Source organism: Typopeltis vanoorti, chromosome 1, assembly GCF_054136105.1.
Source record: "Typopeltis vanoorti isolate ZY-2024b chromosome 1, IOZ_Tvanoo_1.0, whole genome shotgun sequence".
Taxonomy (NCBI): Eukaryota; Metazoa; Arthropoda; class Arachnida; order Uropygi; family Thelyphonidae; genus Typopeltis; species Typopeltis vanoorti.
Window position 1 is genome coordinate 114,915,702 of NC_143549.1, and position 15,782 is coordinate 114,931,483.

The 15,782-nt window shown below is 33.8% G+C and overlaps 1 protein-coding gene across 2 annotated transcripts in view; it reads left to right on the plus strand.

Moving 5' to 3' along the window:
- LOC150110330 (macrophage mannose receptor 1-like) overlaps positions 1-15,782 on the plus strand; it is a 123,913-nt gene that overhangs the window by 81,842 nt on the left and 26,289 nt on the right. For both annotated transcript variants that reach the window (XM_090392943.1, XM_090392939.1), the window contains 3 exons: positions 1,942-2,116; positions 7,895-8,047; positions 9,449-9,553. In XM_090392943.1, coding sequence (XP_090249069.1) covers positions 1,942-2,116; positions 7,895-8,047; positions 9,449-9,553 — 433 coding nt within the window. The remainder of the gene's footprint in view (positions 1-1,941; positions 2,117-7,894; positions 8,048-9,448; positions 9,554-15,782) is intronic.

Consider the following 15,782-nt stretch of genomic DNA (forward strand, 5'->3'; position numbering starts at 1 on the left):
GAATATTAAAAATTAAAGTAATTGGGATATAAGTCAGCTTTTTTTTATCGAAATTTAGAAAAAACATACGAAGAATTTAAAATAAAAATGGAAGGGACATAAGAAATAGTGGAAAAACAAAATTGGATTAAATTTTAAATCATAGACCTAATAGGGATAAATTGAGATAAAATTTATCTTAAAGAAGAATCTGCTACAAAAGTGATTAAAAATAAAATAGGAAATTCTTGACTGGCATGAAGTAATAGTATGACGTTAACTAGAAATTTGATAATTACATCTCTTAGGAGGCGTTGAGTTTCCTCCCTGATTATGGACTTACTACGAATTAATACAGCCGGCTCGACATCCTGTGGTGCACCCTTGTGTGTTTACGGGGCCAGTTGCCTGTTCCTGGACCGAAAAATCCCATGTTTCTGGATGAAAACATGCCGTATGATTTTTACTAAACAACATTTTATTATCATTCAGAAAACGGTGTTTTAGTTTCTAAATAATAATATATTGTCTTCCTGAAAAAAAATGTGAAAAAAATTAAGAGCACTGGAAATTGAACGGTTTCACTGACCTAATCAATTCTTCTTTGGTTAGCAAGAATGTCATAATGGCTCTCTTTATTGAATTATCAGAAGCAATCGAAACATTTACACTTAATCGCAAAGTATCTTATGGATGATCGCATATTGAAATGGATAAACTGTCATGACTTGAACGTACTTGAAAATTATATCTTCCTCATACGTTTAGCATCAAGCACCAGCCGATAACTTATGAATTCCACAGGGATGAGTTTTCTATCCAATCCTGTTTAACTCATACAAGGATCCTATTAACTGTAGTATTCAACCACAACGATTCAAAAACAGCTTATAGAAAAGTGCAAAACTGCATTAATCCAGGCTCTACACGGCTGTCTGAAAATATCTTATAATTATAAGCCTAATTACTTCATAAGAAATAAAGAAGCTACAGTGAAATAAACGGAGTCGCTGCACCCAATCATGAGAATGACATTTTTAATTAAATAATATAAAGCAAGATGCATCTGATTTCAATTTCCTTACAAAATTTTATCGGGGATTGGATTATGTATATATATAGTGTGTGCACTACTTATATATATATATAGTGTGCACTATTTATATATATATATATAAGTCTTCGGCAACTCATGATAAAGGTGGAATAAGATCTGATCACTATGCTTAATATTTACCCTTAATGCAAAACACATCTCCTTGAGGAGATGTATGATGCTGTGCATTAAAGGCAGGGGGGGCCACTATCCAGACCAGTTTCGACCTTTATTGAGGTCTCATCGGTGGGCGCCAGGCTTTGAAATACCAAGGTTTAAGTAATACAGAGCTTATAAGTATTTTACCAAAACAAGTTACCATAAGGTGCCTTTAATGCATAGCATCATACATCTCCTCAAGGAGATGTGCTTTGCATTTAGGGTAAATATTAAGAATAGTGATCAGAGCTTATTCCACCTTTATCATGAGTTGACGAAGACTTGCACTACTTGCGGGTCACCGAGACTTGCATTACTTGCAGGCACAAACTTGACTTACTTGTCTGTTTGCTTACTTGGGAAATAGATTAAAACCAGGATTAAAATAGCTTGGTATCTTTAACGTATATTATACCCAAGGTAAAAAAATTAAAAAAAATAAAAAACTTTCTACACACACGTACGCACGCACGCACACACACACACACACACACACACATATATATATATATATATATATATATATATATATATATATATATATATATATATATATATATATGTATTTATATATAACACGTAATATATATGTAACACGGTAAAATATGTATTTATTCTGCATGAAAAACCTGCTGGCTTAAAATTTATTTCTGTGGTAAGAAATATTTATTTATTTATTTATTTGTTTGTTTATTGCTCTTTTGAAGAAAGATCAACGCTTTTCTTGGGCATCAGGTTGGAAAGTTTTCTATACCGACTGGGGTATGGACGAGCCCAAAGAAAGTGCACTTGGACTGAACTGCGTCGTTATGAGAGTCGATGGCTTTTGGGAAACAAGTAACTGCCAAGAGAGGAGATCGTTTATCTGCGAAGTATCAAATGGTATGTTTATTCAACACAATCTGATATCTGCCTTCATTTGTACATAATCTAGACGTATACTTTCCGGAGAAATGTTCTATCCAATCCTTTTCATCCATCTCTTATTAGGTTGAGTTTCCTCCCTGATGATAGACTTACTAAGAATTAATACAGCGGCTCGTCACCCTCTGGTGCACCCATGTATGTTTATGGGGCCGATTGCTTGTTCCGCGACCGGAAAAGCCAAAGTTTCTGGATGAAAACATGCCACCAACACTGTATGAGATCCGGTAACTCACCTTTCGTCGAAAGAGACCAAATATATTTCCTCAAGTCACTGACGGAGGTCGAACCCAGGTGTTTGTGCCCAAACGGAATCGTATATAACGACTGGGCTACGGAAGCTCATGAAGAAATATAATTTTGGCATGTATTTCTTTTTACTGTAATCGTAATCTCTGTGAAGAAATGCACTTTAAAATTGCGCAAACATGAGTAACAAAGCGTTCGTTTTTTCCCCACAGAATGAATGCATATTTAATGTTCTGTGAAAAAGATACTGATATTCATGAAACAACTGATTCATTTTATTATTGTTATTATTATTATTATTATTATTATTATTATTATTATTATTATTATTATTATTATTAAATCGAGTCACTTCAACGGAGCAATATCGCAATATGTAGGAAATAGTAAAAAACGTATTACATAACGTATATAAGAAAATGGATATTTTTTGTGTGTGTTTTATACTTTTATATATTGCTTGTATTTTTTATATATATTCCAAGACGAATCAAACAGAAATAAAATCGCCCTCATTTCTTGGATGCCAGATTATTACTTTCTACGGCAGTAGGCAGTTAGGCATGAAGGCGGAGGGTGTTAAGGATCCACGGGAAAGCAGATCATGCTACCATTGGAAACTAGACCTTGGAACTGAAAACTGTAGGAATCTGAGCAGTGAAGCACGGCTAATAACGAAAAGCTAAAGCGACTAAAATAGGACATCATCGGACTCTGTGGAATTAGACGCAAGAGTGAAGAAATTCTTCAATTAAAAACGGAGACATACTATATTATAGAGGCCAAGATAAGGAGAGAATCAGTGGCGTTGGATTCATGATTAACAAAAAAATTGAAGAACAACATAATAGAATTTGACAGAATGCTGATCGAATAGCAAGTATTCTGATCTCAAAAAGACACACTCTTCAGATCATTCAAGTCTATTCACCAACAATAAGTCATACTGATGAAGAAATGGAAGCCTTCTATTAAGAGGTATCCAAACTTTATAATAAAGGAACACATTTCGGAATTGTAATGGGAAACTTTAATAATAGAATTGGTATACAACAATCAGATGAAAGCTCAATAGGAAATTTCGAATATGGCATGAGAGATGATACAGGAGCAAGGTTAATGGAATTTGCAGAAAAAGAAAACCTCTACACCACGAATTCATTTTTCAAGAAAACAAAACAAGCATAAGAAAGTGGACATGGAAAAATCCAAATTGAAAAAATAGTGAAATGAACTTTAATCTCAGCAATTAGAAAAATATCTTTCAAGACTGCTCTGTCATAAACACCTTCAACATTGGAAGTGATGTACACATACATAGATGTACATAGATAGATATAGACATGTACATTAGATGTACATACATCTATATCTATATAATGTATATACATCTATTTGTAGATGTATGCACAATACATAGGTGTACACAAATTCAACATTACAAAAGTTATATTCCAACATGAACTAAACAATATATTTAAACATCTTATTATAGAAGACAATGCTGATCTATCAGAAAGTAATGACATTATTACCCAAAATCTTTTACAATGCTCACTTAAAATAGATGGTACCACAGAACAGAAACAAGACAAAATTTCTGAAGAAACAAAACAGCTGATAAAGAAACGAAGAGAAATGAAACAATCAAATAACCTACAGAATAAAATTGAATACACTGAATTGTGCAAAAGGATCAGAAAACGTATCACAGAAGAATTAAGAAAACTCAATTGTATATTAATAAAACACACAATCAAATCAATTGCCAAACAGCAATTGATGACAGCAATAACAGTTAGTTGCAGTCAAACAACAAGATGGGACCATAATCGGAGATAGATATGCTATAGAAAAAATAATTCAAGAATTTACTCAGTATTATATCAGGATGATAACAATTAAATTAAGAAGAAGATAACTACGAAAAAGCTGAAGTACCACAGATTCTACCAGAAGTTATGTGGAGCATCCAAAGCTTGCAAAATGGAGAAGCTGCAGGTGAGGGTAGAGTTATAGCTTCTAAAAGCAAGTGGAGAAATGATCTACAAACTCTTAGCAAAACTATTTACTGCATGCCTGAAGAAAAATAATGTACCAAGAACATGGAATGAGGCTACCCAGATTTTGCTACATAAAAAGGTAAGGTAGAACACTTGGCGAACTACCGACCCATCAGTCTACTATCAGTAGTTAATAAAGTGTTCACAAAAGGCTTAGCTCATAGGATATGTACGACTATGGACCTAGCATAACCAAAAGAACAGGCAGGCTTTCGAAGTGGCTTTTGTACAATGGACTATATTCAAGTTGTACAACAGATTATTGAACGGTGTAATGAATATCAGTTACCTTTATGCTGTGGTTTTATTGATTATGATAAAGCCTTTGATTCAGTAAAACTTGTGCAATACTTAAAGCATTACGAAACCGACAGGTAGAGGAGTCATGGACTATCAAATCAGCATACAACAATGCCACAGCAGCAATTAATTTCAATGGAAATATCTCTGCTGTGGAAATACAGAAAGGTATAAGCTGCGGTGACACAATATCTCCGAAACTATTCACACCGTGCTTAGAAGAAATATTCAAACTTCTTGGTTGGGAAAGGAAATGTTTGAAGATAAATAGAAGACATTGAAGCCATTTTCGCTTTGCCGATGACATAGTTATCTGTACTTCAACTGCGCATGAATAACAGACTCGTATCCAAGAACTCCAAATTGCTAGCAAAACAGCTGAACTAAAGATAAACCTAAAGAAGACCTAAGTTATGTTCAATTGCTATGTCCAACCAGAAATAACAAAAATCAGTAATGATGAAATTAAACAAGTAGATCATTACATATACTTAGGGCAACAAATATCAATGAAACAAAATATCATGGGCGAAATTAAAAGACGCACGATGCTTGCGTGGAAGGCATTTGGAAAATTAAATTCAATACTCAAACGCTAACTACCATTATTCTTAAAAAGAAAAGTTTTAACCAGTGAATTCTTCCTATACTGACATATGTCTATGGAACATCTACACTAAATGCAAAGGAAATTCAAAAATTAAGAACTACTATTAAGAATTAGTTATGGAAAGAAGTATGCTTGGTATCATGACTGGATCGCAAAAGGAATACGTGAATAAGAAATCAAACCAAAGTCTCTTACATCATAAAAAGTGTGAAACATCTGAAGTGGTAAAGGCCTGGGCATATTGCTCGAAAACAAGGTCAAAGATCAACAAAAGAAATACTGTATTGGATTCCATGAGAGGAAAAACGACCATGACGCCGACCTAAATCATGGTGAATTGATGATATCATCAGATTTGCAGGAGCGACATGGGAAAGGAGAGCCATGGACAGACAGTTTTGAAGTAATCTTAGAAAGACCTTCATCCAGCAGTGGATCGACAATGGCTGTGGGTGATGATGGTGATGATGATATACGAGTATATATATACAAGAAGATTTCATATTAGGTTATAATAGACTCAAAATTCCAGATACATTATTCTTGATTGCTTTTAAACTATGAACTCCATATTTGTTTTGGTATTACGTAATTCATACATTCAAATGAACTACATCTTTTTTTACAATTTACTTTTCAGTGCAGATGACAGACTTATAAACGAAATTATAAAAGTAAAGTAATCAATGCGACACATTAGTTTTTCTTGAGTATAAAATTCAATAATGTCACATTTGATATTCTGCCTACGATTACTTATATAGCATACATCAGAATGACAGGATCTTATACTAGAATTTACTTGATTCTGACTGTGCTTGTAGAAATTCGAAACTCATGAAAACCCTATGTGACGCCATGACATCATCAAGCTGTCGGTGATGACGACGTACCTCTTTCAGAATTCAGATCAATTTTTAGAAAATTATTAAAAAAGGAATCACCTATATGCAGTGCACCTTATACCTGTCCGGCGTTTCTCGCTGTCTGCTCATCTCTTTGGTATTCTGTTGTACACAACCATACCAAATTTCAGCTTGCTTCATTGCGAACTGCACCAGATACAGCACATTTTCTGTTTTATTAATTTGTTTGAGCAGTGTATAAGACCATACAAGCTGCTTTCTAGAAACATTTTTATAATCGGCTCATAGATAAGCAATGTGCTGATCAATTTCTTTTCTCTTCCGCAATGTGTTCGGAAGAGAGAGAGAGAGAGAGAGAGAATTAAACATTTCTCTCACTCCTTAATATCCAGTCAGTCACATTTTATGAAAACGCCATTGAAGGATCTCCAATTTTCAAATCCGAAAAAAAGAAGAAAAAAAGTCAGAGGAAAAAGCACAATTAACAGCCATAACAAAGATGCTTCACAGTCTTAATTTCGTATACTCCGAACACCAGCAGCTTGAAAAATTTTTTTTAAAAAAAATTGTTATCTTTTCTGGATAATTGAATATAAATCTAATCTTTCTACGATGGAGCTTACAATACGGATAGATCTCAGGATACACTTAATGTAAAATCGGAAGATTTTAAAATGAAATGTTGTGCCACACATTGTGATTTTTTCTTAAAGATGAGATAATGGGTATTACCAAAGTTTAGAGAAAAAAAGAAAGATGAACCCTGTTTATTTGGAGAGATGGATCTTACTGTAAAACGTTTAGAACGAAGCTCAGGACAGAACAGTCGAATATTTATTTCGATATTCAAATGGTTGATTACATTGACTTATAAATATAATGAAATGATTGACTGTATTCAATGATAAATATAATCAAATCATTGATTGCATAATAAAACTGAATTTACGTGCAAACAGTCTTATCAAACTAAAAGTGGAATATAACTCTGCAAGAGTTTTTTTTTAAACCATTGGTATAACAATTGGTAACCACGGGCAAAAGAATTTGCAGCTAGTATCGGAGAACAGATTTAGAATAATATTTAAAAATAGTTTTTATCACCATTTTTTTTGTAGATAATGGTATCCACATAAACAATGTGCGCCTCTTGTGCCGCTATCTTAAACATGGTTAAGGTAGTGGCACAAGAAACAACATTGCTCCTCAATATGAGTAGAGTCCCTCACTTCTTAATTTTGATATCTTGTTTGGCTTTCGTTATAAACTACCAAATATTTGTCCAAGCTAGTTTTCTAACTGAAGGATTTCGTATCCACGATAGTGGATACGAAAATGAATCAGAGGGGCCATGTGATTAATAATATGCAGTACGTTCTCTCCCTTTTATTATATAACACTGGTTTTTATTTTTGAAGTGTGAAGAGTATGTAAATCGCTCTATAACATTATCACATAGCTCTCAGTATTTTTGCCGCTGCTGTTTAAACAAAATGGGATTTAATTTGTACTTGCTGTAGTAAGAAGCTTTCACTAAAAATTCAATTTCAGAGTTGAATAGCTGAAGATTTTTTCTTCAGCAATTCAGCTCTGAAATCAATTCATAAATTTTACGAGTTAACAGTTTTTATTACTTTTGTATTTTTAGAGGAACCCATAGTGACTTTGTCGCCAGAACAAGAAGATATTGAATGTCCATCTGACTATAATGACTGGATGGATTTCGGGGGCAAAAATTGCTATTACTTCGAAAGTAGGATGGCTAAGTGGGATATCGCCAGAATAAAATGCTCTCAAAGAGGTAAGTTTGTGGAGATACTTATACTGTATTTCTAATTTATTAAGGACAGATTTATGCTAATACAATGCACGCATGAGAACAAATCCTTACTATTTTCCTCAATGATAATGCTTTCTCTTTTCATGTAAGGCGTTCCGATTATTTCATGTAAGGCATTCCAACAATTATTTAACCTAATTAATCTAGCATAATTACCTATTTACAAGCATCACCTTTGAAATTTGAAAAGGGAATATAAAACCCGAAGGCCTTTGGATAGGCGATCGTTCTATCTATATATGAACAGAATGGTAGATATAAATATAATTGATATATGACACACCTGTTAATTTTATCTGCAATATAATAATATCACATACAGCCTCTTGACTCTTTATCGTAATATCATATACTTATCGATTGCATTGATTCGCTTGTCGATTTGCAAGAAGAATGTTGACACAGTTTTAAATTGGCTATTTTCCTTCATTAGAAAGATCGTAAAATTTTTTGTGTCTTAGAATGGTTTTGAACTTAGAACTATCGGACCAAAGGGCAACTGAACATTTTGCAAATTTAAAATATTATATGATAAAGCAAGAAAGACATGAACTAAAAATTAAGCGCTTACAAACATTAACCTTTATTTGTTACAGCCGTCGCTACTTGTATATTTAGAAAGATTAAATAGCATAAGAAATATCGAGAAGTAAATGATGAATTAGAAGAATTTGAAGTATATTGTAAGCTTAATATAGTCGGAAACAAACTGAGGATGATGACAAAAACAAGTTCTCACGGAACTGGCTTTCTACTTGTAGCTACTTTATTGTGATTGCAATACTTATAATTTTCATAAGCTTTATAAAAGAGTCAAAATAACAACTGTAATTGTTACTAAGAACATATTAAGACAAATATTGCCAGTTATCTTATAATAATAACAATAATAACGAATAGTCAGTCCTTAAATTGTTTAGTTGATAGTTGAAGAAAGAGCATAAATGCGTAAACTTGATGTTTAAAAGTAATAGAAATAGAGAATTTTATAAATTGATGCCTATATCATAAAGAAATATTTGAAACTTAAAAACTCTCTAGGTAACCAAAGCGTTTAACGTTTATGGTTGGAGTTGCTTTAGTGTTGCACTACTTAAAGTCATGAATTCTGCTCTGGACCCGTTATGTTTGCTTTTTATCGTGCACTAATATAAGCGAAACCTACAAGACAATTATTAGCTATGAGATAATGATAAATTTGTAACTTTCTCTATTTTTATGCTTAATGTGATTTCATTAACGTTTTGATATTACCGTTAACTAACTTTACCATCAAACTTACTTGTAGTATCAAAATGCATATGAATCCTATCATTAACTAGTAGATAAAATATATTTCTCTCTCTCTAAATGGTTTTAAAGGAGGAACACTTGCCAGCATCCACTCTAAAAAGGAAATTGAAGTTCTGGGAAGGTATGTTACTAAAGCGAGAAGTGGTACATGGATTGGATTAAGAAGAAACTATGGTAAGTATATTCTAGTTAATGAGTTTCTTAAAAGGTTCTAGTAATCCTTTCTTCGGATAAATAAAACATTGCATCATAGATATGTAAGATTGTGAACTTTTCTATTCATGCTTCCACCCAATAAGGGTGATAAACCTACTACACCGCCGACTGTATTTTCACACGTTGCTTAAGCTAGTTTATTTTATTTCATTTTATTTTTATTATTTTTATAACATAATATTATATATATATAATAAATATATAAGAGCTGTTTCTCTTTCTAGTAATCAGGATGGTGGTCACGCACCTGGCATGACAGTTCAAATCGAACCTAAAGACATTTACAAAACATTAATGCCCATGTCAGTATTTCTGACAAACTTGACATTTTTTTGAAATATAGTTAGAAATAATGCGCTGGGCTTGTAGAAGATTCAGTGCAGACGATTCAGTAAAATTATTTAGTGAATTATGCTTTGGCGGTGAGTGTTTCCATGTTTCCAGTGTTGCCTTCGGTAAACCATTCTCATTACATTTGTCAAGTTTTATCATTTGTGGTCAGTAATTATCATACTGTATATTCCAAAGCTTATAGCACTAACAAAAGCGATCTACTAAACTCCTAGTTTTGTTTCTGTTACCCTCTATTGTGAGAGTAATCGCAGTGGAAGCAAAAGCGGCGTTGATATTTAACTGTTTATGCTTTAGAAATATACGTTTGCCTAAGTAAAACATCATGGAAATTGTTAGAAGCTTTTCGCTTAGAACATTGAAACATTAATCATAATAGGATGCATGCGATTAAATTTGAATATCAAATTTAAATTTGGAGTAAATTTTATGAGATCCTGTTATAGTGATAATATCGCAGCAAATTCGTCTAACACATGCATCCATAATTACTTTTGACAATTATTTACTAGTTAAAGACTAGTTATTGTCAGGTTATGTTTTGACGATGTAGCTTATGCGTGCATACCTTAGTTAAACCTGCTAATATTCTTGTCCTCTAAATAGCTTGTTGTTGTCATCAGTGAGACGTATTGAACTATAGGCAATGGAAGAATTCCAGTATGATGGTATTAACGCGTTATTGAGGTCGCAAAAACATGAAAGATATTCGGGAATTAGACATTGTTTTACTATTGAACATTGAACTATAAGCAATACAAAGTGGCATATGCTGGCAATAGAGAGCAGTCAGGTGCCAAGAGACAGACAATGAAGAAGCAACGTAGGAGTATTACTAAGAATATTTGTAATCGACTTAGAGAACGCGAGATTATAGAAGACCAGGTTCCATCTAAAATTAACCCATCTAACTAATCACTGCTAAAAAGTTACAAATCCTGATTTATCACTCCGCATTTCGGAATGGGAAAAGCTTTATCACTCTACCCACTACCTTAAAACTGCATTCCTGATCTCTGTTTAACATATTTGAATAGAATATTTTTCCAGGGAAAATGGTTAGTGCAACATTAGCGCAAGAGTTCAAAGATGGGTATGTTAGTGTGAATTAGAAAGATCATTCATGAAACTTGTCACTCTTGATTTAGAAATAAAGTGTAAATAAATAACTTTCGAGTAAATTCATCAATGTTATAGCCAGTACATTTTTTGGGACGGTATGAAAAACAACAGTGTACCGGCAACTCTGTTAGGCATTGACGTGTAACATACGGATGCTGTCTGTCTGTCTGTCTGTGTTCACTGGGCATCTACAGATGCCGTATGGTCACTCCGATGCTCGATGATGTTCCACACTAGGCCTCGCCATGTAGTCCTATTGTTTGGCCTTCTGGCAGCCTCAACTCTCTGAAGATCAGTCACTCCTCACACGCCATCCATCCATCTCATTGATGGTTTACCCCTGCCTCTTTTTCCAGGAACTTTACCTTCTATTACTGTTCTGAGAAGTCCTCTTTCCATCCTTTCTATGTGTCCAAAATATTTTAACTTTCTTCTGTCAATATCCTTAAGGAGCCTTAAAGTTCTACTAATCTTTTCTAACACTCATTCATTTGTATGCCTTTCAGTGTATGATATCCTCAACAGCCGTCTGTAACACCACATCTCAAAAGTATATATTTTAAATGTACAGATGCTGTACATTTACAATTTGTAATTTTCAGTAATTTCTACAAGTTTACCTAATATTCCAATGAATTTACTTAATTTTCATTTTTACGAATTTACATTTTTCAATACGCCTATTGATAACATATTTTCCATAACTATGTTCGGAAGTTTAAATTACATTCATGTTTATATATAATAACATGTTCAAGCCAGGCTGCAAAACACGCCTCAAGCAGTACTGCATTTTAGGAAAACAATACAACTTTCCTTTGCAAATATGCGGTATGCTGTTCTGTCCAATTGATAAAATGAGTGAAGAGTTAATTACAAGAGCTGTGTCAGAGACTGTTTTCGTCTTTGAAACAGCATCCAAGAGAAAGGAATGACTGACACAAGCGATGGTCAAGTTGTTGGACTGTTGATAAAAAATTACTTTTGTTAGAAGTAAAACTGGTTTAGTTATCAAAATGAAAGACATGGATGCAGGACGTTGCTAGGATAAAAATGTGTATTGCAACAATTCAAAAAGTTTTTTCAATGGTTTCAATACAATTTTCCTCCTTCTAAGTCCGCTCCTAGGCATTACTTTAGTTGCTTAGATTGTTATAACGGTCCTGACGAATTGGAAGAGCTCTTGTTCTTTTCTAGGGAATTCAATTGTTCATTTCTAGGGAATGAACAAATTGAAGCATTAAAAGATATAAAAAGAAAACTTAAAAAGTACTTACCTATATTGTAACTTCATAATGTGATACTATTCTCCTTCTTAAATAAAGTAGCTGTTGGTGTCTACTTTATATATATATATGATTACAGAACCACTGTACATGGAGTCCACAGTAAGGTGCATCCTATTATAGGTGCCAGTGTTATAATAATAATAATAATAATAATAATAATAATAATAATAATAATAATAATATACATGCTTCGGTCAGTAATGAGCTAACATGGTATTTTGTGTTCAACAACTCTGTGAAATGTAAATGTAGAATCTGAAAAGAAATTTTTTTTCATCACATTTTTGCACGTTTTCGCATTCTCGTTTAGGTTCTGTAGCTGATGTTTCAATATTCTTTGGTTTAAAGGCAATTATCCGAGCAATTTTGCATTTTGCATTTCGACGTTTTTGCTGCAGGATGCTAAAATGTTGTTTTATTTATTTTATCTTTTACTAGTTTCGTTCACAATTTAGAACGTTAGTTTTTCTTTTATCCAGAACAACGAAGAAAAATTGTTACACGTTGATAAAATTTCTCTTCTGTCTAGTAGCAATCAAGTTGTCACCAAAAGCCATGACACCAGCTAATCATTTCACGATGAAACATCACCGGATGGAATCCGGTACGAGCGGTCGCTGCCGAATATGGAAAAGTGGCATGACATAGTTATTTCCGTCACCCGAAGTGTGTAATACATACTGCGAATTTACTTCGTATAGAAACTTAAGGGCGTCACAGCGCCTAAAGATGCTTCACATCAATTAAAATAAATTGAAGCAGTCATGAAATTTCAGAATCGTGCCAGTTAATATTAACTGCAAGATGTTTCAACGTACCTAAGAAATGAAGTCGCAATAAAATTACGAAACTAACTACAACGAGCCTTCAGTATACGGTGCCACGTAACTTAAGTTGTAAAAAACCTTAAAATTCCTAGCATCCGAGTTTTGGATTTCAGTTCAAGTACTCACATCAAAGGTCATCGCTTCCATTCTTAAGATAGACGCACTGTTAAAGTAGGAAATATCTCTTGAAAATGCAAGTTGCCATTCATACCAGATTAAGTATCATGATGTAAAAGTGGCAATTGCATTCAGATCCACAACATTGTCTACCTCCAAAAATCTCTCTGACCTTTTCCTTTGAAGATAACATTCCATGCCTCTAGATCTGCTAATCTTCAACGATTTAGTTTTTGCTCAGCCTTAGCTATTTATCATTTATGATGCTCTCTTTTAAATGGTGAAGTCAGCTGTCAGAGGGCCGCAGGCACTTGGAGCTGTCCTGACAACATAAATTCAGTGAAAAGGAACAAATACAAATTTATCAGAGAATAATTTAAATAAACTTCTTTGTGGGAATAATTTTTTGCCAACCAATTCTTCTCTATTCTAGTTTTAAGGCTAACATTCAAATAATAAGCATATATAAAAGAAATCTTTAAAAGGTAAACATATATTTCCAATCTGCAACTTCAATGAAGATCTCAATATCATTAATGATATCTGCATACTTAGGACAACGTATAGACTAAAAGTAACTATAATATAAACAACAGTGCCTTAAGAGAGACTGAAGAGATGGTGGAAATGCACTCTAAAAAATAAAGTTCACTTGGTGGTCTCCGATAATACACGTTTATTAGAAGAGTCGATTTCGTGATTCAACACCGTCCATGCCACAGTATTCCAATCCTCTCCTGTTTATTTAATCAAGAAGAAGTTTTAACCTTCAAGTTGTACACAAACATTGCTCGTGGTGATTTTCAACTTCAAGCAGCAGAACTTCCATGAAAAGAATTCTGTATGACCCACTGAGAACTTTTCAAGTCACAATAATATCACCCTGCTTTCTCCTGTTTGCTAGTGTCTGCTGTTTGCTAGAAATTCTCCATCTGTCTTCCTAATCAGTATTCTACAATACTGGTATTAATTTTTCACTTATACTGTATCAGAATCACCACAACCACCACGAAAACCCAGACGGCTAGTCTGCGCACAGTAGTTCAAGTGAGGCCTTATCAAGGCCTTGTAAAGATGCAAAATGACTTCCTTATGTTTACATGTCAAGATTCGTTTCAGTATTGCCATTATTCTCTGAGTTGTATTTATAATTTTTGCTATATGATCCTTGAACTTTAACTTCGTTTCTCCTAAATCTCCAAGATCCCTAGTCTGATTAGGGCCTTCAACCATAATGCCACCAGTATAATATGACAGCAAATATTTAATCTCACCAAAGTTCACACCTTAGATTTATTAACGTTGAAATGACATGTATTTTCAAATTATTCTGCAAGTACCGCATATCAGCAGCGCTCCTAACCTCCTTTCCTATCTTTGCTTCATCAGCAAATAGCAGTACGGCTCATGCTAAAACCTTCTCAATATCATTCTTGAAGAAGGATGCAATTTATACGATGTGCATTTCTTTTCATTATACGATGCACATTATACGTATGTACACCCATTGACTAAAGATTCATTAATTCACTAATGCATGGACTTTACAAATGCAGAACACGTTTCATATTTCTGCATCTAGAAACCAAACTTTTATAATGGACTGCATTAAGTTTTCCTTTCTATCAAAATTTAATTTTCCAAGTCTCCTTTTCATTATGGTTCACAAATTTTTTATTGGGTTAATATTAGGAGAGGTATCTGTAACCGAGGCAATTGGATGTTGTGATTTTTGAGGAACGTTTTTATTTTTTTGAAGTGTGGCGTGCAACGAGATCTCGGTGTAAGATGAGTTCTTTGCTTTTCTAGATCTCTAGGATCATTTTTCTCTTCAGTATTTTTATGTATTGGTCACTTTTCATCATACCTTCAACAGGTAGAAGTGTCCTAGGCCATCGCATGTAAAACACCTTTTTAGTTGGGTGCTGGTAATTTTTTGAAGGTGGGTGGGAGAAGTCTTCTCAGCCGCTGATTTGCAATTATAAGGTATTCGGTCTCGTTGGCAAAGAAATGGCTCTCATCTGAGAATATGTTCTTTTTCGACTGCTCAACATTCCAAACTTTGCACCCTTTTTCCAACTGGAGCCTGCTTTACCTATAGCATTGCCTTCGTCAACAGCTGTTTCTTATTTAGTCTGTGGACTGACCATCCTGCGTCCGACAATCTTCGACGGACTGTAATATCAGAAACATTACCACTAGCTACCAAGTCCACAGGAGACAATCTTGGATTCTTGTTGCATTTTCTATCTTGTAAAGGATCTTGAGTAAGTGAAGTTTTCTTTTTCGCACATGTTTTTCTTTTCTTTCAGGAAAAAAGGAACCTATCTCCCTAAACCTGTTCAAAATCGCATTGGCCGAAGCCAAACCAACACCGCACTCATTGGCAATTTGTCTTTGAATTATGGATATGTGCTGAGAAACAGTACATACAGAGTCTCAAAACATGCGCAATTCAGCAAATGATAATCCATTCAATTG